We start from the raw sequence: 23,891 nt of genomic DNA, 5'->3' as shown, positions 1-23,891 counted from the left end.
ATAACAACTAACCTGTTGCTTTCGCTCCTATCCAGAATCATCTTTGCAATCCTTTCCTCTACATCTCTGGAACTTTTCAGAGGCCTATAGAAAACCCCTAACAGGGTAACTTCTCCTTTCCTGTTTCTAACCTCAGCCCATACTACCTCAGTAGACAAGTCCTCATCAAACGTCCTTTCTACCACCGTAATACTGTCCTTGACTAACAATGCCACCCCTCCCCCTCTTTTACCACCTTCCCTGCGCTTACTGAAATATCTAAACCCCGGCACCTGCAACAACCATTCCTGTCCCATCTCTATCCATGGGCGGGATTCTCCGATATCGGCGCGATGTCCGCCGACCGGCGCCAAAAACGGCGAGAATCAGTCCGGCATCGCGCCGCTCCAAAGGTGCGGAAGTCTCCGCATCTTGAGCGGCCGAGCCCTCACCTTGAGGGGCTAGGCCCGAGCTGGACTGAATTCCGCCCCAGCGCGAAACTGACTTTGCCGGGCGGCGCATGCGCGGGAGCGTCAGCGGCCGCTCACGGCATCCCCGTGCATGCGCAGTGGAGGGGGTCTCTTCCGCCTCCGCCATTGTGGAGACCATGGCGAAGGCGGAAGGAAAAGAGTGCCCCCCACGGAACAGGCCTGCCCGTGGAGGCACCCCCCGGGCCAGATCGCCCCACGCCCCCCCCCCCCCAGGACCCCGGAGCCCGCCCGTGCCGCCGTCCCAAAGGTGGTTCAATCCACGCCGGCTGGCGTGGGTTGACAGCGGCGGGACTTTGGCCCATCGCGGACCGGAGAATCGCCGGGGGATTCCCGCCGACCGGCGCGGCGCGATTCCCGCCCCCGGCGAATCTCCGGTGGCGGAGAATTCGCGACACGGCGGGGGCGGGATACACGCCGGCCCCCGGCGATTCTCCGACCCGATGGGGGGGTTGGAGAATCACGCCCCATGTCTCCGAAATGGCCACAACATCGAAATCCCAGGTACCAACCCATGCCGCACATTCACCCACCTTATTCCGGATGCTCCTGGCATTGAAGAAGACACACCTTAAACCACCTTCCTGCCTGCCGGTACATCTCCTGCAACTTTGAAACCTTACTCATGACCTCACTACTCTCACCCTCCTGTATACTGGAGCTACAATTCAGGTTCCCAAGCCCCTGCTGAGCTAGTTTAAACCCTCCCGAAGAGCATTAGCAAATTTCCCCCCCCAGGATATTGGTACCACTCTGATGCAGGTGTAGACCATCCCGTTTGTAGAGGTCCCACCGACCCCAGAATGAGCCCCAATTATCCAGAAATATGAAACCCTCCCTCCTGCACCATCCCTGTAGCCACGTGTTCAACTCCTCTCTCTCCCTATTCCTCGTCTCGCTAGCACGTGGCATGGGTAACAACCCAGAGATAATGACTCTGTTTGTCCTAGATCTAAGTTTCCACCCTAGCTCCCTGAATTCCTGCCTAACATCCCTATCCCTTTTCCTACCTATGTCGTTGGTACCTATGTGGACCACGACTTGGGGCTGCTCCCCCTCCCCCTTAAGGATCCCCAAAACACGATCCGAGACATCACGGACCCTGGCACCTGGGAGGCAATACACCAACCGCGAGTCTCTCTCGTTCCCACAGAATCTCCTATCTATCCCCCTAACTATGGAGTCTCCAATGATTAATGCTCTACTCCTCTCCCCCCTTCCCTTCTGAGCAACAGGGACAGACTCTGTGCCAGTGACCTGTACCCCATGGCTTACCCCTGGTAAGTTCTCCCCCCCCCCCCTTCCCAACAGTATCCAAAGCGGTACACTTGTTACTAAGGGGAATGACCACAGGGGATCCCTGTAGTGACTGCTTCCTCCCAGCCCCTCTCACCGTCACCCATCTATCTTTATTCTTCGGAGTAACTACATCCCTGAAGCTTCTATCTATGACCACCTCTGCCTCCCGAATGATCCGTAGTTCATCCAGCTCCAGCTCCGGTTCCCTAATGCGGTTTCTGAGGAGCTGGAGATGGGTGCACTTCCCACAGGTGAAATCAGCAGGGACACTGACGGCGTCCCTCACCTCTAACATTCTGCAGGAGGAACATTGCACTTCCTTCCCTGCCATCCCCTCTAGATAAAAAAAGAAAAAGAAAGACAGAGCTTACCTGTTATTCACTCCCCTTCTCAGCAAGCACTCACTCAGCAACCTCTGCAACCACAATAACACCTGAGGGAAAATAAAAGAAAAAATACTTACCAGTCACCAGCCAATCCCTTACCTGCAGGCCGTGACGTCACGGTTCAACTTCTTTCTACTTCTACCTGCCCTCGAGCCTTCCTCTTGATCTTTACAGCGGTTGTTTTTTTTTGGTTAGAGGAGTGGATAGGGAGGGAAACACTGAAGAAGTGTTTCGGGTTTAAGTGCCACTTGACAACAGCTCCTCCACAAACCACCTTCAAGTTAGCACAACGGCGTATGCAAATTTCCCCCGCCACAACCAATCAGCAGCTCCGCTCTACTGCCCTCTGCTGGATGCTTGTCTTCACTTGAACAGCTAGGGTCTCTTGCTCAGGTACACCTTCAAGTTAGGGTGAGCACAACGGCGTATGCAAATTTCCTCTGCAATAGTCAATCAGCAGCTCTGCTCTACTGCCCTCTGCTGGATGGGGAAATTACCCTTAACTATGCTAAGGAGTAACTAATAATAGCAATTTACCAGTGAACAATTGAATGCAGCATCAATGACTCCAAGGATCCTGGAGAACGTCCAGAAGAAATTACTTGATTTATAAAGGATACAAAGATGAGGTAAGAATAATACTGTAAAGTAGTAGTCCAAAAATTAGATAGACTTGGAAGGAACAGTTGATAAAGACATCTATAAAAGATGCATGCACCGACACATGTTACTAAGGTTGTAACAAGGTAGTGGAAGAGAATATAGCATTACATTTGTTATAATCAGGTGAGGAGGCGCAAATGGCTCCCCTCTTTTCCCACTCTTCTTTTGGTCACAAAAGATTTTTTTTAAAGGATATGGTTGCCAATTCAGTGAGTGCCTCACTATTTACGTACCTTGACTCTAAATGACATACACAGACAGGTTCCCTTGTAAGATTTTAACAAGAGATAGTGTTTCTTATACTTAACCTGGTCTAAGTAAAAATTACAAAATTGTTCTGACTTTCACACACACAAGCACACGAAGTTCACACACAAACACAAAAATGTTACGCATGGGAGTATAGATTAAGCAGCCATTTTAGAGACCAATAAAAGTTAAAGTTTTATATGCTGTGTAGATTAATGACTTGGTTGGTTTTAGGCTGAGTTCAAGGATTCGTCTGGATTCAGCATCGAGCTAATATAAATATGTTTATGGACGACTTATCTCTGTTTTTTGGAGTCAGAAATTGCTGGGTTGAATTTAAAACACTGTCTGGAGCTGGTGGATAGCCGAACAGCATACAGGCTCAAAATTATAGAATGGATGGAGAGAGAAAGAAAGAATGTCCCACTTAGGGGTCCTGCCTCTTCAGTGATTCTTCTGCGTCTGACTTTGTGGCCTAGAGAAAAACAGTTCCTTAAACAAAAGAAGAGAGTTAGCTGGTTTGTTTCACAAATCTCTCTCTTCAACTGGCCATTTACCCAAACTTGGTCATGGCTAGCGGATTCCAGGTCCATACTTTACATGATTAGATTATGGCTGGGTCAATTCTTTTCTCAGACAGAGTTTGTTGTCTGAGGTGATTACATCTATGCGTAGTCCCCACCCAATTTAATACACCAGGTGTTGTCTGTATGTTCTGTGAATGGATTAGGAGATTATCCCATTCACACTCATTCAAGGTGATTGTCTCTGCTGGGGTTTTCTAGACAGGTTGGCTCCATTTTAATTGCTTTGGAATGTGTAAAGTAGTCATGCAAACATTCAGCTATTTTAGAAACTGTTGTTTCAAGTTACTGGAAAGTACTTTCAGTCTTTTAAGACTCAATCCAGTGGTTCTCAGCCAGTAAATCCATGAAGTAATTTACGAAAGACAGCAAAGCTTTAGAACACCTTCCCGTCAAGTAATATTAAATACTACTAGCATTTAATTAGAAAAGTTGTTCTGCAAAAACACCGGAACACACATTCATATTCAAACAAAAACTCACCAACCTTACACTGCAACAGGTGTTCTCTATTCAAGTTCAAATTTCTCACCATCTTTTTCAGATGAGGCATAATTATGCTTAAATCTCTTTTGGTGTTGGGGTCTGATCCAAGAAATGTTTTGTTTCAAAAGCCTGGCACGTTCTGATTTTTTTCCCTTCTACATCCCAGTTAGGTATCGTCTGGAGGTTTGGATTTTCTTTAAAATCTGTTTGTAGTGCTTTGGTATTTTAATGGCAACAGACACGGGGTTCAAGCTAAATGCAAACTCCAGCTCAATACTTGAGTTTTTGAGGATTTTGAATTTCACAGGCTATTTTGGAGACATTTTACTGTATTGTGACACTGTAAACCGAAGAAAGCCAGTCAGCGGCCGTCATTCTCAATAGCTGGTCAGCGCCCGACATTCTTTAAAGTCAGTCAGCGGCCGACATTCTTTAAAGCCCGTCAGCGCCCGACATTCTTTAAAGCCAGTCAACGGCCGACATTCTTTAAAGCCGGTCAGCGGATGAATTTTAAGAATGCCAACCCCTGACCGGCTTTTAAGAATGTTGGCCGTGAGGGAGTCATTTCCGTTTACGTGCAGATGATTTCCTTGCTCCAGTTGCTGAGTGCTGTGGCTCTCCTCTCCAGCTCCTTGTCTGTGGTGCTGAATGCCCTTAACAGAGACTCTCATGTGGAGCTGGGCCAATACTGAGTCCAGCACTTTAGGGAAGCCGATATGGGCAGGACAAATTACTGCGGTACAGCTGCACTCTCTATGTTGGGAATCTGGGGCGAGATTCTCCGACCCCCCCCGCCGGGTCGGAGAATCGCCGGGGGCTGGCGTGAATCCCGCCCCCGCGGGTTGCCGAATTCTCCGGCACCGGATATTCGGCGGAGGCGGGAATCGCGCCGCGCTGGTTGGCGGCCCCCCCCGGCGAATCTCCGGCCCGGATGGGCTGAAGTCCCGCTGCTAGGATGCCTGTCCCGCCGGCGTGGATTAAACCACCTCTCTTACCGGCGGGGCAAGGCGGCGCGGGCGGGCTCCGGGGTCCTGGGGGGGGGGGGGGGGGGCGCGGGGCGATCTGGCCCCGGGAGGGGGGTGCCCCCACGGTGGCCTGGCCCGCGATCGGGGCCCACCGATCCGTTGGCGGGCCTGTGCCGTGGGGGCACTCTTTTCCTTCCGCCTTCGCTACGGTCTCCACCATGGCGGAGGCGGAAGAGACTCCCTCTACTGCGCATGCACGGGGTGAAGTGAGCGGCCGCTAACTCTCCCGCGCATGCTCCATCCGGCAATGTCATTTCCGCACCAGTTGGCGAGGCGGAAATCAGTCCAGCGCGGGCATAGCCCCTCAACGTTAGGGCTCGGCCCCCCAAGATGCGGAGGATCCGCACCTTTGGGGCGGCGCGATGCCCGACTGATTTGCGCCGTTTCTGGCGCCGGTCGGCGGACATCACGCCAATACCGGAGAATTTCGCCATGGTTATTTACACTACTGAGGAACAAATCTACGAAGATGTTAAGCAAATCATTATGGGTTTGGACAAAACCAAGAAAACGTCATGCAGAATCTCTTTTGTGGAATATTAGATACGTTGTGATGCTGAACAGTGCATGAGATTCATTAACGGAACACACTTGGAGGATCAAATCATCAGAACAGATTGGGATAATGGCTCAAAAAAGGCAGACAGTTTGGGTAAGGGAAATCTGGTGGACAGGTGCATGATGATTATAAGACAGATTATGACTCTGACAGAGGTGGATTTGAAAAGCAAGTCCAGATGCTGAGAGTCCCAGGACCAAGACAGAAATCTTAGATTTTCACTGATTGTATATTTGAGATATCATGGGCGCGATTCTCCGACCCGGTGGAGGGGGCTGGCGTGAATCCCGCCCCCGCCGTGTCGCGAATTCTCCGCCACCGGAGATTCGGCGGGGGCGGGAATCACGCCGCGCCGGTCTGCGGTAATCCCCCGGCGATTCTCCGGTCCGCGATGGGCCGAAGTCCCGCCGCTGTCAACCCAGCCGGCGTGGATTGAACCACATTTAGGACGGCGGGACACGGCGGCGCGGGCGGGCTCCGGGGTCCTGGGGGGGGGGGGCGATCTGGCCCGGGGGGGTGCCCCCACGGTGGCCTGGCCCACGATCGGGGCCCACCGATCCGCGGGCGGGCCTGTGCCGTGGGGGCATTCTTTTCCTTCCGCCTTCGCCATGGTCTCCACCATGGCGGAGATGGAAGAGACCCCCTCCACTGCGCATGCGCGGGAATGCCGTGAGCGGCCGCTGACGCTCCCGCGCATGCTCCACCCGGCAAAGTCAGTTTCGCGCCAGCTGGCGGGGCACCAAAGGCCTTTCCCGTCAGCTGGCGGGGCGGAAATCAGTCCGGCGCGGGCCTAGCTCCTCAAGATGAGGGCTCGGCCCCTCAAGATGCGGAGAATTCCGCACCTTTGGGGTGGCGCAATGCCGGACTGATTCGCGCCGTTTTTGGTGCTGGTCGGCGGACATCGCGCCGATATCGGAGAATCCCGCCCCATGTGCCTAATTAACTCTTTTTTTTTTACCAGTTTCAAGAAAAAAGCATCCAGTTTTTGAAGTGCAATCATTTTGTCCAATTTTGGTTCCTACTAAAGTTGTAATTTTTGTCATTCCTAATAAAAACGGAATAAAAACCTTTAAAAAAAGAGACTGCTGGCTGCGAACATGTTTTAAATGTGAATGATGCAGTCTTCTGGCCAGAAGCGGTAGCAGAGAGCAGGCCATGCGCTTGGCATGTACACAGATGTCACGTGCCCTGTACATCCGTGCTTTTGGCGCAAAATCACAGAGGAGAGATTGCTCCATTTTCTAGCTGCGAGCAAGCAAGGCAACAGGACTGTGAGGAACTGAAGATGGATCGTTTTGTTATAAGGAAGAGAGGGCCAGAGACACAAACTGGCCAGGATCTCACAACTGATTCTGCTAGAGAGAGCTGATCAAGGTAGTCCTCGACAGGACAGACCAGTGCTTGTGTTAGCTCTGTACAGAGCTCCAGCGCCTCTGGTGAACAGCCAACAAAGAAAAAAGTGAAATCGGGAACAAAGCAGTATAAAAAAGATGTCTTGAGGTATGGCTTTGTTTAATTGTGCCAATGCAACTCAGGATGCAAAGCCCACATGTGTTATACGCAGGGAAGTGCTGGCAAATGAGAGTTTAAAACCCTCAAAACTTTAAAGGCATTTGAAGACTAAGCATGGCAAGTTGGAGGACAAACCTCTTGATTTTTTTCAAAGGATGCAGTGGGCACCTAAATCATCAGCTGACATTCTTAGCAGAAATGTAACATTGGATGGATCAAGCATCACCTGTCGCATTAAAGGTAAGTGAAAATGGAGTGTCGTGAAAGTCGTTTGGTGTGGGTCCCGAAGGTAAGCCGGCGTGGTCCTGAAGGCCAGCTGGTTGGTAAAAGTGGGTCCTGGGAATAAAAGTTTGAAAAAGGCTGCTGTAAAAGACACACAGACAGGTTACCTTGTACGATTTTTAATAGCATTTATTATATTTAGCCTGGTCTATGTAAAATAATAAAAACACTGATCCAGTGACTACCCCAAAATATGCACTCAAAGTTGACACACATACACAAAGGCATTGAGACAATGTAAATATGTTCATGGAAAGAGAGAGAGAGAAATGTATGGTAAAAATAGTTTTAAAAAGCAGAAGTTGGGCAAGGGAGCGTCGTCGGAATCAAAAGTTCCTTGATCCTCAGTAGGGCGGGACTTGGTGGTGGCTTCTGCTGAGGTGGCCCCTCAGTGGATTACTGAGAAGTTGGTTAGCCTCTTGACTGATGAATTTAAGAAGCAGCAGCAGGCAGTCGCTGAGGATCTGGAGAAGGCAATGGAGGGTGTCTTAGCCCCAATTCTGGCAGCCATGGACAAGATGGACCAGCGGATAGAGGTACATGGGGCGGCGATTCAGAAAGTAGAGGCGGCGCTCTCTGACCAAGTGATCGGTTTGCCTCCTTGGAGGCAGGGATGGCAGTGCTGGTGGATGAGCGGAGAGCGCTAAAGGCCAAGATTGACGATCTGGAGAAACACTCCAGGCGGCAAAACGTAAGGATCTTCGGGCTACCAGAGGCCCTGCAGGGCTCCAATTCCACGGACCACATGTCCAAGATGTTCAGAAAGTTGGTGGGGGAAGGGGGTCATTTTGAACCCTCCTGAGTTGGACCGAGTCCATAGATCACTGAGGCAGAAGCCCAGATCGGGGGAGCTACCTCAGGCATTCGTAGTCAGGTTTCATCGATACCTGGATAAGGAGCGGGTCCTGAGCTGGGCGAAGGACCATCGAGACTGTAGCTGAGAGGGCCATGCCATAAGAATCTACCAAGATGTTGGGGCAGAGCTGGTGAGAATGCCGGCAGCGTTAATAAGGCCAAGACAGCGCTGTACAAAGGCAACACGAGGTTTGGTGCGGTGTATGCAGCTCATCTTCAGGTAACTTGTGAGGACAGAGACTCTGGCTGGGCCTGGAACTGCCACAAGTTGAGACGCTGCTGATTGCTTTACAGGGTAGTTATGGCTGATCCTGGGTTGGGGGAGCAGAGGCCCCCAATCCGTTTGATAACCTGGAATGTGAGGGGGTTAAATGGCCCAGTGAGAAGGTCCTAGGTGCTTGCGCACTTGAGAAGTTTGAAGGCGGATGTGTTTTCTTTACATGAGACCCATTTGTGAATAAAAGATCAAGTAAGGTTGCGAAATGGATGGGAGAGGCAGCTAATCACTCGGGTTTTGTTTGTGGGGTGTAGGGGACCCCCTCATATATTAATAAGAGGCTGGCTTTTTCTGCGGGCAATATATTGGCAGACTCAGGTGGGAGGTACGTAATCATCAGTGGATCGTTGGCGGGCACGCTGGTGATGCTGGTTGATGTGTATGCACTGAACTGGGATGGCACACCATTTGTTAACAAGGTGCTGGCATCTATCCCAGATCTTGATGCTCATCAGATAATTATGGGGGGAGACTTCAATTGTGTTTTGGATCCTAGATTGGATAGGTCGTGTCCCAAGTCTAGGAGTCCATTAGGGGTGGCAAAGGAGTTATTGGTGTTCATGGAACAGATGGGGGGTAGGGTGGGAGGGTAGACATGTGGAGGTTTAAGTTTCTGGGAGCTAAAGGCCTGGATTCTCCGCCGGCGGGATGCTCCGTTTTGCCAGCAGCCCGGGGGTTTCTCGATGGCGTGGGGCTGCCCCACAATGGGAAACCCCATTGACTTGCCGGCGTAACGGAGCATCCCGCCGGCGGGGTGAGGAGTCCAAGGAGTTTTCTTTTTTCTCATGTTCACTGGGTTTCTTCCCAAATTGACTTCTTTGTGGTGGGTAGGTCTCTTTTCTCTGGGGTGAGGGGGGTGGGTTGCTCGGCTAGCGTTATATCGGATCATGCTCCGCATTTTGTGTACCAGATGTTGGAGCCGGGCCGCACCCAGAGACCCCGTGGAGACTGGACACAGCATTGCTCGGAGATAAGAGACTTTGTGAGTGGGTGTCCTCTGCCATTGGGGAGTATGTTGAGTTCATACGGAATGAGGTAGTCTCACAATCCACATTCAGGGAGGCCCTGAAAGCAGTGGTTATGGGGAGATAAGCTATTTTAAGGCGCATGGGGATAAATCTGGGAAGGTGGAGAGACAGAGACTGGTGGATTCCATTCTCGAGGTGGACTGTCAGTACTCGATCGCCCCGACGCTGGAGTTATTGGCGGGCAGAAAGAGTTTGAGTTGTTGTCAATGGGTAAGGGGGGGTGACCCAGCTGCACACTTATGGAGGGCTTTCTATGAGTATGGGGAGAAGGCAGGCAGCCTCCCACGATATAGTGCAGGTCAGGGACTCGGGTGGCGAGATAGTTGCTGCCCCAGAGAAGGTTAATGAGATGTTTGAGGCCTTCTACCGTGGGTTATTTGAGCTAGAGCCTCCAGGGGAGGGCTCACCAATGAGACAATTCTTGGACGGGTTGACCTTCCCGGAGGTCGAGCAGGAGAGAAGGCAGAAGTTGGCCGATTGGGCTGGAGAAGAGCATGAGTTGCATTTGGTTACTGCAGACGGGCAAACCACCAGGTCTGGATGGGTTCCCCATTGAATTTTACAGTTTGCTGGTCAGTTGGTCCCACTTTTCCTGGATATTTTTAATGATTCCGTGTCACGGGAGGGGTTGCCGGCGACGCCGACGCAGGCGTTGATTTCCTTGATCATAGAATCATAGAATTTACAGTGCAGAAGGAGGCCGCCTGGCCCATCGAGTCTGCACCGGCCCTTGGAAAGAGCACCGCACTTAAACCTACGCATCCCTTTCCCAGTAACCCCACCCAATCTTTTTGGACACTTAGGGGCAATTTAGCATGGCCAATCCACATAGCTCGCACATTTTTGGACTGTGGGAGGAAACCGGAGCACCCGGAGGAAACCCACGCAGACACGGGGAGGATGTGCAGACTCTGCACAGACAGTGACCCAAGCGGGAATCGAACCTGGGTCCCTGGAGCTGTGAAGCAACTGTGCTAACCACTATGCTACCGCGCTGCCCGTTCTGATCATGAAGAAGGACAAGGATCCTGTGCAATGTGGCTCATATCGGCCTATTTCGTTGTTAAACACTGATGCTAAGTTGTTGGCTAAGATGTTGGCAATGAGGTGCAGCTCTGCCTATCTGGGGTGATTTTGGAGGAGCAGTCTAGATTTGTTAAAGCTGGCAGTTGTCAGCCAGCATTAGGAGATTGTTAAATATTGTGTTGTCTGCCTCCTTAGAGACCAAGCCAGAGGTGATTGTATCGATGGATGCGAGAAAGCGTTCAATAGGATTGAGTAGGGGTACCACTTTGTGATCCTGGGGTGATTTGGCTCAGACCAAAATTTATTTAATGGATTAGGCTTTTACAGGGGGCCCCCCACCACGAGTGTATGTACTAATGCCCTGAGCTTGGGCTATTTTCAACTGAACAGGGGTCCAAGACAAGGGTGCCCGGTGTCTCTGCAGGTGTTTGCCTTAGCAATTGAGCCGCTGGCCATTGCATTGAGATTGTCGACCAGATGGAGGGGGATAGAGCCGGGGAGCATTTGGTGTCTTTATATGCGGATGATCTGTTACTATATATTACGGACCCTCATCCAATGTGGGGGAGATAATGGAGCTGCTCAGGAGGTTTGGCACCTTTTCAGGTACAAGCTTAATCTGGGTAAGAGCAAAATTTTTCTGGTGAACCCCCGGGGAGGGGAGCAGATCTGGGGAGGCTGCCGTTTCATGCGGCCAAGACTAACTTCTGGTATTTGGGTATCCGGGTGGCCCATGATTGGGCCAAGCTTCATAAACTTCACTTTTCTGGTCTGGTGAATGGGGTGAAGGCCGATTTGAAAAGGTGGGACGTCCTCCCTCTAATCTTAGTAGGAAGGGTAGAGACGGCGACGATGAATATTTTCCCGAGGTTTTTGTTCCAGTGTCTCCCACTCTTTCTACCCAAGGTTTTCTTTTGCAAGGTGAACAAACTGATTTCTACTTTTGTCTGGACTGGTAAGAACCCTGGACATTTTTACAAAGGAATAGGAAGTCAGGGACTTTAAGATTACCGAATCTGAGACGTAGCAATGCTTCAGGAGACACATCTAAAGATTATTGATCAGACGAGATTGAGAAAGGGGTGGGTTGGTCAGGTGTTTCACTCTGGGCTTGACTCAAAGACCAGGGGGGTAGCGATATTGATCAGCAAGCGGGTGGCGTTTGAGGCTGGAAGAATTGTGGCAGATAAGGGGGGTAGATATATTATAGTGAGTGGGAAGCTGGAGGGTGTATGGGTGGTGCTTGTAAACGTATACGCTCTGAACTGGGACGATGTGGGATTTCTGAGACGGATGTTAGGCAAGATCCTGGACCTAGAGTCTCATGGCTTGATCATGGGGGGGGGACTTTAACACGGTCATTGATCCCGATCTGGACCGGTCAAAATCCAGGACTGGAAGGAGGCCTGCCGTGGCGAAGGAGTTGAGGGGTTTCATGGAGCAGATGGGGGGGGTAAGACCCGTGGAGATTCGAACGGCCAAGTGCAAAGGAGTTTTCGTTTTTTTCTCATGTCCATAAAGCTTAGTCCCGTATTGATTTTTTTGTTCTAAGCAGGGCGCTAATTCCGAAGGTGGCGGGGACGGAGTATTCGGCGATTGCAGTCTCTGATCATGCCCCGCATTGGGTGGATTTGCGGTTGAGTGAGGAGAGAGGGCAGCGCCCGCTGTGGAGGTTGGATGTGGGGTTGTTAGCGGACGAAGCGGTCTGCGGGTGGGAGAATAAGTCCATTCAGAATTACCTGGATACAAACGATACGGGTGAGGTATCAGCAGCGGTGGTTTGGGAGGCTCTTAAAGCAGTTGTAAAGGGGAACTAATTTTGATTTGGTCCCATAGAGAAAAGGTGGAACGAGCAGAGAGGGAGAGATTAGTGGAGGAGATACTTGGAGTGGATAGGAGATATGCGGAGGCCCTGGACGCGGGGCTCCCGAGGGAGCGTCGGAAGCTACACGCAAAGTTTGAGGTGTTGACCACAGGGAAGGCGGTGGAGCAGTTGAGGAGGGCAAGGGGGGTGGTCTACGAATATGGGGAAAAGGCGAGCAGGATGTTGGCGCACCTGCTTAGGAAGAGAGAAGCGGCCAGGGAGATTGGGGGAGTAAGGAATGGGGAGGGCAACATGGTCTTGGACCCAGAGGGGGATGAACAACGTTTTTAAAGAATGTTTTAGCAAATTATATGAGTCGGAACCCCGCCTGGTGTAGAAGGGATGAGGCAATTCCTGGATCAGTTGAGGTTTCCGAGGGTGGAGGAGGACCTGGTCGAGGGGCTGGGGGCCCCGATTGAAGCAGAGGAAATTGTTAAAGGACTGGAGGGCATGCAGACGGGCTCCGGGGCCGGATGGTTACCCGGTAGAATTCTATAAGAAGTTCTCAGAGGTGTTGTGCCCACTGCTGATGAGCACCTTTAATGCGGCTAAAGAGAGGGGAATCCTCCCCCCAACGAGAAAAGGACCTGGAACAATGTGGGTCATATAGGCCGGTCTCACTTTTGAACGTAGATGCCAAGCTGCTGGCTATGATTTTGGCCACTAGGATAGAAGACTGTGTCCCGGGGGTAATAGGGGGGGACCAAATCGGATTTGTTAAGGGTAGACAGCTCAATGCTAACGTTCGGAGGCTTTTGAATGTAATTATGATGCCCTCAGAAGGAGAGGAGGCGGAGGTGGTGATTGCGATGGACGCGGAGAAGGCTTTTGATCGGGTGGAGTGGGAGTATCTTTGGGAGACGCTAGGAAGGTTTGGGTTTGGTGAGGGCTTCATCGACTGGGTGTGATTGCTCTACCAGGTGCCGGTAGCGAGTGTGTGCACAAACCGGCTGAGGTCGGGGTACTTTAAGCTACACCGAGGGATGAGGCAGGGGTGCCCCCTCTTCCCGTTGCTGTTCGCTCTGGCTATAGAGCCGCTGGCCATGGCGCTGAGAGCATCAAGGAAGTGGCAGGGGCTGGTCGGGGGGGGGGGAACCACACCGGGTTTTGCTGTACACGGACAATCTGCTCTTGTACATCTCGGACCCGGTGGAGGGGATGGGGGAGGTTATGCAGACCTTGGGGGAATTTGGTAGGTTCTTGGGGTACAAATTGAACATGGGAAAAAGTGAATTGTTCGTGATCCAGGCAAGGGGGCAGGAGAGGAGACTGAAGGAGCTGCCACTCAGGATGGTTGAGAGGAGCTTTCGCTACCTGGGAATACAGGTGGCTCGGAAATGGGAGGCATTACACAGGCTCAACCTAACCCGGCTGGTGGAGCAAATGGAGGGAGACTTTAAAAGATGGGATATGCTCCCGCTATCGCTGGCGGGGAGGGTGCAGACTGTGAAAATGACTGTGCTCCCCAGATTTTTGTTTGTCTTCCAGTGCCTCCCCATCTTCATCCCTAAGGTCTTTTTCAAGTGGGTAAACAAGATTATTTTGGGCTTTGTATGGGCGAATAAAACCCCGCGGGTGAAGAAAATGTTGTTGGAGCGCAGTCGGGGGAGGGTGGGTTGGTGTTGCGGAACTTTTGCAACTACTACTGGGCAGCGAATATAGCGATGATTAGGAAATGGGTAATGGGGGAGGCGTCAGCATGGGAGCAGATGGAGGCGGCGTCATGCAAAGGCACCAGTTTGGGAGCACTGGTAACGGCACCTCTGCCGTTCTCGCCAGCCCGGTACCCCACTAGCCCGGTGGTGGCGGCGGCACTGAGGATCTGGGGGCAATAGAGGAGGTATAAGAAGGTGGAGGGTGCGTCAGTCTGGACCCCGATTTGCAATAATCACAGGTTCGCGCCAGGCAGGATAGATGGCGGGTTCCGAAGTTGGCAGAGAGCAGGAATTAGACGGATGGGAGATCTATTCATAGACGGGGTTTTCCCAGTCTGCAGGCGCTGGAAGACAAGTTCAAGCTGCCGCCGGGGAATGGTTTCAGATATTTACAAGTCTGGGATTTTCTGAGGAAACTGGTGTTGGCTTTCCCGCTGATGCCACCACGGGGGATACAGGAGAGTAGTGTCCGGTACCTGGGTGGGGGAGGGGAAAGTGTCGGATATCTATCAGGAGTTGTTGGAGGCGGAGGAGACCCTGGTGGAGGAACTGAAGGGCAAGTGGGAGGAGCTAGGTGGGGAGTTAGAGGCGGGTCTGTGGGCGGACGCCCTAAGCAGGGTTAATTCCTCCTCATCATGTGCCAGGCTCAGTCTAATACAGTTTAAAGTGGTACACCGGGCACATATGACGGCGGCGAGGATGAGCAAGTTTTTCGGGGTAGAAGATAGATGTGCGAGGTGTGCGGGAAGCCCAGCAAATCATGTCCACATGTTTTGGGAATGCCCGAAGCTTGGAGGATTCTGGCAGGGGTTTGTCAAGGCAATGTCCAAGGTGCTAGGTACGCGGGTGGTGCCTCGTCCAGAGATGGCGATCTTTGGAGTGTCAGAAGACCCGGGAGTTCAGGGAGTGAAAGAGGCCGACGTTCTGGCCTTTGCCTCCCTGGTAGCCCAGATATGGATCCTTTTAATGTGGAGGGACTTAGTGCCCCCGAGTGTGGAGACTTGGGTCAGTGACATGGCTGGGATTCTCAAGCTGGAGAAAATAAAGTTTGCCATGAGGGGGGTCAATGCTGGGTTCTCCCGGAGGTGGCAGCCATTCGGCGACTTTCTCGGGGGAAATTAAAACGTCAGCAGAAGCAGCATTGTGAAGGGGGGGCAGGCGGGTAGGTGCAATATGGTTAAGGGATGTACAGAAGGGGTTGGGTGGGAAATGTCTAGTTTACCATGTTGATGTTTATGTTATTATTGTTTTGTTTGTTATTGTTATAAAATTTTTGCAATTGCTTCAATAAAAATATTTTAAAGAAAAAGATTACCCAATCTGTTTTGCTATTACTGGGCGGCAAATATTGAGAATGTGCAGGGGTGGTTCAAGGATCCAGACTCTAGTCGGGGCAGGTTGGAGGAGGTTTCATGCATAGGGTAGAGTCTGAGGGCCCTGGTTAAAGTGCCACTCCCCTTTTCCCCTGTTAGATTCTCCTTTATTCCGATAACCACTTAGAGGATCTGGAATCCGTTTAGGCAACATTTTAAACTTGGTTCCACGTCTCTGTTGGCTCCGATTTGCAGAAACCAAAGGCTGGATTCTCCGAGGCTCCACGCCGAAAGCCCATCCGGCACGGGGGCAGAGAATGGTCATCAAACCATTTTTAAAATTTTGACTCGGGAGTCTCTGGCGCGTAAACTACGCGGCACGGGTAGGGGGCCATTGACAGAGGCCCCCACTGTGATTCTCTGTGTGAAACCGGCCGAGTTCTCAACGGCGTGGGTCTAACCACCAATCAGCCATCGGGAACGTCGGGTGGCGGCTGCGGACTCAGTCCGCGGCCGCCCTGGTGGGGGGTGGGGAGGGATCGTTCACCGGGGATGGGGGCATCATGGACGTCCAGGGGACCGACCGGGTGTCACGGACCAGCGGGGTCTCGGGCGGGCCTACATTTCTGGTGGTCCAAGTCCGCCATGTCGCACGGGGCGGCGCTGCAGGCGTGGACTCCTGACCAGAAGTGCGGGGCCCCATATCTGCAGCCAGTGCTGCGAGAAGCACTACGGGGCCCTGCAAGCCTCCTTTCTTAAGGAAAGTCCAGAGTGAAACGCCAGTCTTTACGCTGGCCTGGGGACATAGCACCATTATTGGAGAATCCAGCCCCAATAGTTTGTGCCACCTGGCTCAGATCCATCATTTAGGGCATGGGAGACGGAGGGGCTGGAGAGGTTGAGACACATGTTTCTGGAGGGTAGGTTCACGAGCCTAGACGAGTTGTTAGCGAAATTCCAGCTCACAAGAGGGAATGTGTTCAGGTATTTTTCAGGTGCGCAATGTTTTGCGCAAGGAGCTGCCTAAATTTCCTCTGGTGCCGTCGTCCTCGCTTCTGGGTAGGGTCCTGTCCATGGCCGAGTTAGGGGAGGGTAAGATTTTGGATCTCTATGGGCAGATATTGGCGATGGAGCAAGCAACGTTGGAAGACGTAAAAACGAAGTGGGAGGATGAGCTGGGTTTGATCTTGAAGGGGGAGTGTGAAATGAGGCTCTTCACAGGATTAACTTCACATCCCCATGTGCAAGGTTAAACCTGATGCAGTTCAAGGTGGTGCACAGGGCACACCTGACTAGGGTGCATATGAGTGCATTCGTACGGGGGGGGAGGATAGATGTGAACGGTGCTATAGGGGCCGGCGAATCACACGCACCTGTTTTAGACTTGCCCCAAGCTCGTTAAGTTTCTGGGTCTCCTTTATTGATATGTTATCAGGGATTTTGGGCATTCAGCTGCAGCCGTACTCGTTGGTGGCCATTTTTGAAGTATCAGACTCACTGGTGCTGCGGATGAGGGCGACGGCAGATGTCTTAGCTTTTGCCTCGCTAATAGCCCGGAGGTGAGTTCTGCTTGGGTGGGGGTCCCCAGTGCCGCCTATGGTCTTGGCTGGGTTGGGGGACCTGATGGAATATTTGCACCGAGAGAAGATCAAGTATACCATGAGGGGGTCAATGGGAGAGTTCCACTCGAGGTGGCAGCCCTTCATCTACTCTTTCAGGGAAGTGGTTACCGTCAGCTGTTTGGGGGGGGGGTTCTTCTTAATTGGGTTAAGGTTTTTTTTTAATGAGGGGGGCAGGGGGGTTTGTGGGACTGGGTGTGTGCATTTTGGGAATAAGATGGGATTGGTTGTATTGTTGTTGTGTTTGTTATCATGAAAATTCTGTTTGAATAAAAATATTTTTTAGAGAGCATTATGGCTAGGTGAATTCCTTTCACAGCCAGAGTTCACTGTCTGAGTTGATCGCATCTAATGCGGTGTCCCCACCTGAGTGAATGCACTAGATGGTTGTCTAGATGTTCTGTGAATGGGTTACGAGGTTATCTCATTCACCTTCCTTCAAGATAATCATCTCTGCTGGGGTTTTCTAGACAGGCGGGCTTCATTTTAATGGCTTTGGAAAGTGAAGTCATCCAAATGTTCAGCCATTTTAGAAACTGCCGATTCAAGTCACTGGAATGTAATTTCAGTCTTTTAAAACTCAATCAGTGGTTTTCAGCCAGCAAATTCATAAAGACATTTCTGATCGTAAGCAAGGCTTTATAACTCATAAATTATACGTACCACAAAACGAAAGGGAATGAACTGCATAAATATTCTGGGTCTTAATCATGTAATTTTAATTATGATGTTCTTATGATTGAGGTAATAATCAAATTTGAAAGGATACCACACATGAACCAAAGAGGCAGATCCTATCTCATTAAAATACTTGCCCATCTGACAAAAGAGTCGATGAATTATCACCGGGCAAATGTGTGAAATATTGGCCTACATGCTAAAATTCCTAAATGTAGAGCTATTGTGCTCAATTTTTCATCGGCACCGTTAAATCATGGGCAGGATTTAACCGCATCATTGCGCCCAACTTAGTGTCAGGACGAGGCCGTCGAATCTTGTGAGGCCTCTCATGAGATATGCAACACTCGAAACGCCTCGCCAGATCTAACGGAATCACTGGACGTATTTAAATAAACCATTAGGCTCATTTAAATATGCATTTGCGGGATTCTCCCAGTGCCCGGGACCTAACGGCCACGCCTGGGAGGCCTTGCCGTGGCACCATTTAGTACTGGTCTCCAGAAACATGGACCAATCGTAATGGCACCTGTGGGGGAGGGGGGTCTCCAAGGCCGTTAGAGACCACCTGGTGATTGGGGAGCAGAGGAGTGGGTCGAAAATGGGTGGGGGGATTGGGGAGCGATCAGGGCAGCCAGCTTGTCAGTGGGAAATGACAAACTGCGGCCTCGATGGTGAGAAACCCCGGCAAAGAAAACCAGCAAAGTGCTGTTAAATAGTGAGATGTTTCTTGGCGCTGCAGCCGCCGATAAACACCCCACTAAACACGCCCAAAACTAGATGTAGATTTTTTCCAGTTAAATCGTGCCCCATATCTTTATCCTTTTGATGATAACAAGTTTTCCACACGATGAATCATTGAAATCCCAGTCATCTGAATTAAGGTGCGTATTGTTACCTGATAAGCGTGGTCAGTGTGGATGAGGTAGAGGCACGTCGGTGCCGACCGACTCAGTGGTGTGGTAGGCTTGGTCTCATTTCTTGTGACCGTGACATCAGATCGTCCTGCATCCAAGCTGGAGAGTGTAGGTGGTGAGGCCACAGATGGCGACGCTGGAGAAAGGCTGCCCAAACCCTCGGCTACAGAATCCGTGTTCAGCTTAATCTCTTGGTAGTAGAAGTCTTCTTCACCATCACTGCAATCTGAATCTACACTGCGACTTTAGGGATAAAATAAATGGACATCCAGTGATGATCAGAGACAGAGTTTAATACAAATAATACAGGTCACTGTGTACACTCCCCTTTGTTACATAAAATGTGCACTACAATTCCCTAGCAGTGCATTAGCCTATCCATATACTCATGACATTTATGTTCATGTTTACTGACATTAAAGACCAACACCAATTAAGCATTGGGAAGGAATTCAGATAGCAGTCTCATTTTATTTACTGCCACTTAGGCAATCAGGGAAAAGAAGAAATTTCTCTTTTTCACCTCAGCTGGTTTCCAAGTCCATCCCAGATAACAAAAAACATGGTTAACAGAAAGGGCCGGCTATAATTGAGTAGAAGAAATGGAACGTAGACGTGAACAAAACTCCCAACAACTCCAACTTCGCCCTTCCCGATGCGCTCAATGTGAAGATTAATGAAAACAGTTTGGAAAATCATTCATTCAACAATTCACTAACGAAGAACTGAAAGAAGGATGAATGTTAAATCTGTTGGCTATAATTAGGTAAACTGGGGAGCACTTGTGAAATATAATTTTTCTGAAAAGAAAATTTAAGCCCAAGCTAAAAAGACAACAAATGAAAATCACAGCGATTCTATTTTACTTAGGCTATTAACTTGACAGCCATTTCTGAAGTGTAACTGTACTTAATTGATTACTCAGCAGAAACTGATGAACTACACTATATCACTATTCAAATCTTTTCCAAATTCTGTTCAACAATGAAAGATAGACAAACTAAGGGGGTGATTTTGCACTCCCGTTTCCGGAGGGGGGCGGGGGATTGGGAAATCCTTTGGAAGTTTGAAAACGCTGTAAACACCAGCAGGATTTCCCATTCCGATTGTCTCTGTCCCCTGCCAATGACGTTACAGGAATCCCAACGTTGAACGAAAATTTCTATTTTTTTTACAAAGAATTCGCATCAAATACACAAAATCAGAAAGATAGTTACAGGCATCAATGTACAACAGGTACAGCACAAAACAATATCATTACATAATTGGTCACAAATAGGACCAGATGAATCAGGGACAAAACCCCCAACATGCGGCACGGTGGCACAGTGGTTAGCACTGCTACCTCACAGCTCCAGGGACCCGGGGTCAATTCAGGCCGTGGGTCACTGTCTGTACTGAGTTTGCACTTTCTCCCGTGTCTGTGTGGGTTTCCTCCGGGTGCTCCGGTTTCCTCCCACAGTCCAAAGATGTGTAGGTTAGGTAGATTGGCCATGCTAAATTGCCCCTTAGTGGCCGGGGTTATGTGGGTTAGGCAGTGCTACAGGGTTGCAAGGATAGGGCGAGGTTAGAGTGCTCTTTCAGAACGCCGGTGCAGACTTGATGGACCGAATGGCCTCCTTCTGCGCTGTAGGGATTCTATGTTCCTTCCACGGATAAATGACCAGTCTGCATCCAAACAGGATACAGGCGACAAAATAACAGAAGAAGAAAACAATACCCTGAGAACCCGTCATAAGGGGAAATTACAGTGCAACTAAAACTCTTCTCCAGATCTAGACTGGAACAGGCAGCTATCTTACATCTTTGAAATGGAAAACTAACAAAAGCAAAGACAAAGAGAGGACCGAGCACAATCAAACCCTAATACTCAACCTAGGGTCTCCCATAGAAGAATTACAAGGAGAGAAATAAGAAGAGCAAGAATCCGAACTTCCATAATCCCATCTCCCAACCCCAGATCAAAGGAGAAACAAATCAACGGACCACCAGCACCAGTATGGTCCTCAAGAGGACAACAGGATGTCGTGGAGCCAAGAACCAAAAGGAATATAAACTGGTCCCAATTGTAGAACAGGGAGAACCCACTTCAGGGTGAGAGGGCCATCAGACCAACCTCCATACCAGGGAAGTTTATCTGCCCTACCACCGGAACCGCAGAATCCCCTCCTACAACTAGGACCACTCAAAAGAAGGAAGGATTGGGCCAATGTAGATCCGTATCCGAGTGTCCCTGACACTAAGGTGCACCATCCAACACCACCACAGCCAGCACTGACAGGCACCACCATTAAGAGAGAAGTAGAAGCAACGCCCCTAAAACCTTCCAGTGAGAAGAGTGAAGAACAGCAATAAGTGTCAGAACTAACCACTTGGACCGGCCTCACTCAGAATATCTCTGACAGCAGTTAAAACAGTCGACGAGGGAGTCCCATATCAGGAGAAACTACAGACTCCGCCCAAAGGGGAGTCCAACAATCCCCAGTCTTCAACAGTCCGCCTGGGCCTGAAGAAGAAAAACGCAACCACAATGACATTAATTCTCGCTGGGGGAACCTTCCTCGAACACAGCAAGGACAGAACTAATCCTACCAACCCAAACCCCCCAACCATCCTCCCGCTCCAGCTCTGCTCGTCTTCCACCCCAGGATACATTAGGTAAAAATATTTAACACAAATCATGAATTCAACATTCAGCTTAACATGATATCAACTTAGTAAATCAGGATAACAGGCGGTGCAGGATATCACACCCGACTAATTCACTTCCTTGCAAGCAAATAAGTTGACAACATCAACAGGCAACAACATAATTATGATGGAGAGAACTCCAGGACAACAACTGAGATACGGGGCAGTTAGCATGACAAAGACTTCGCCTCTGGCTCACGAAGAAAGTAGAAATCAAGGATGAGGCAGGGTCAAAGACGGTGAGAACTCTTCAGGATCTTCCAAGGATTCCAACGATCAAAGCACGAAACCTCATAGTTTCCAACATGCCATCTCACGCAAACCAAGCCAGACAACAACCCAGGCTCGAACAGGTGCGATGACCCAGCAGGCTCAGCCATCCCAAACCCTTCTCGACCGACATCAGGAACAACAACACAGAACCGGGGTCGGAAGGCCAACCCAACCCCCGGCCTTGGACACAAGATAAATGTGCACTCGATCCACATGGACAGTGCTCTCTCTGTTGCAAGAACCTTCTCATGCGCCTCCAACGCCGCCATTAAAATGCCTTGCAACTCTTGAAATTGGGCTTTCACGATCTGCACCGCAGAGCTGAGACATTTGGACAGATCAACATCATCGCAAGCAGCCATAATTCATCAGAACACGCTGCACCGTCAGGACGGAAGCCCTTCAAAAGTAGCTGTGCCAGGAATGAGAAGGCCCCACCCTGACTCCTTCCAGCCACCATGATTCAATGAGGATTCAAGCATTTTGTCTCAACTCAACAGTGCTGAAACATTGACCAACAAATCTTGCGACATAGTAAAATCTATGTGTGCCAAGAAAAGACATAGGGCTGGATTCTCTGTTTTTGGGAATATGTCCCCACGCCGTTGTAAAAACTGTGGCCTTTCACGCCAGATAAAATGGTGCCAAAGGGCCACATTTTCATAGCCCTGCAGGGGGCTAGCAGTGAAGCATCACAAAACTAGCAGTTTTTGCTGCAGATACAGGCCCCCGCTCTTCCATCGAAGGCCCAGCATGCGCACGGCGGCGGCCTCCAGCGGCCGCGCCATGCTCCAGGGCGGACTCAGACAGCGGAGCTGGACCCTAAACATAGTGCCCCGATTGACCACATGCCCGACCCGGACCGCCTGCCCAAAATTAGCGTACTGCTGTATAAGGCCTCCCCCCTGCCCTCCGATCGGCCCACCCTCAACCATGGCGGCCGCGGACTGAGTCTGCAGCCACCACGCTAGTATCCCGACTGGCAGGACTATGTTAGATCCACGCCGTCGGGACTTCGGCCGGTTGGAGGTGGAGAATAGCGGGGCGGGCCTCCAGCAATGGGCGCAGGTAGGTGGTACGTGGCGCGGCGTACTCAGGGCCCGGAGAATCGGGGAACCGGTGCCAGTCCTGGGGCGGGATTCTCCGACACCCCCGCCGGGTCGGAGAATCGCCAGGGGGCGCCGTGAATCCCGCCCCCTGCCGAATTCTCCGGCGCCGGGGTTTGGCGGGGCGGGAATTGCGCCGCGCCGGCTGCTTGCAGCGGCCTCCCCAGTGATTCTCCGGCCCGCGATGGGCCGAGTGGCTGCCCGTTTTTGGCCGGTCCCACCAGGTACTTATCAGCGGGACCTGGCTCCACAGGCGGCCTCTGGGGTCCTCGGGGGGGGGGGGGGGGGGGGGGGGGGGAGCTGGCCCCAGGAGGTGCCCCCAAGGTGGCCTGGCCCGCGTTCGGAGCCCACCAATCCACGGGCGGGCCTGTGCCATGAGGTCACTCTATTCCTCTGCATCGGCCGCTGTCACAGTCCGCGATGACCGACGCCGAGATGAACCCCCCTGCGCATGCGCTGGGATGCCAGCACACGCCGGCGCTCCCGCGCATGTGCCAACTCGTGCCGGCCGGCGGAGGCCCTTCGGCGCCAATTGGCGTGGCGCCAAGCCCTTCCAGGCCGGTCGGCGCGGCACAAACCACTACGCCGCCGGCCTAGCCCCAGAAGGTGTGGAGGATTCCGCCCCTTTGGGGCGGCCTGACGTTGGAGTGGTTCACGTCACTCCTTCGAGCCGGAGTTGCCCGCCCCGCCCGTTTTCTCAGAATCCTGCCCCTGATTCCATGCGGGAAACTGGATTCTCCGCCCCGGCCCTGATTTCGGCGTTGGGGTGCGGAGAATCCAGCCCCATAATTTGAAAATGGATTTAAAAAGTGGGTTAAAAGAGCAGAGCTGGAGCTTGTGGAATCACAGCCACTCCCGCACCCACATCACATGGCCCCCGCTTGAATATATTTAAATATAATTATCAGTTCTTTACTGATGACCCTTTGACAAAGGTGACCCTCCTCTCCTCATTGGCATTGAGCAGAGGGTCTACTTCAAACTCCCAAAATCAGGTGGATACCTCTCTGAACCATCTTTGTGGCTGCTATGAGTGTGTGGTGAGTGGAGCACCCCATCCACCACCTTCAACATCCA

The 23,891-nt window shown here is 51.2% G+C and overlaps 1 protein-coding gene and 1 pseudogene across 1 annotated transcript in view; one reads left to right on the top strand and one right to left on the bottom strand.

Annotated features, from left to right (window-relative positions):
* Nucleotides 1-23,891, bottom strand: part of znf704 (zinc finger protein 704) — a 361,108-nt gene that overhangs the window by 57,516 nt on the left and 279,701 nt on the right. The window contains exon 6 of the mRNA XM_072467494.1: nucleotides 18,726-18,987. Within this exon, the coding sequence (XP_072323595.1) occupies nucleotides 18,726-18,987 (262 nt within the window). The remainder of the gene's footprint in view (nucleotides 1-18,725; nucleotides 18,988-23,891) is intronic.
* Nucleotides 4,716-5,932, top strand: LOC140386068 (nuclear cap-binding protein subunit 2-like; annotated as a pseudogene).

Source organism: Scyliorhinus torazame, chromosome 11, assembly GCF_047496885.1.
Source record: "Scyliorhinus torazame isolate Kashiwa2021f chromosome 11, sScyTor2.1, whole genome shotgun sequence".
Classification (NCBI taxonomy): domain Eukaryota; kingdom Metazoa; phylum Chordata; class Chondrichthyes; order Carcharhiniformes; family Scyliorhinidae; genus Scyliorhinus; species Scyliorhinus torazame.
This window is presented reverse-complemented; position numbering and strand designations above follow the sequence as displayed.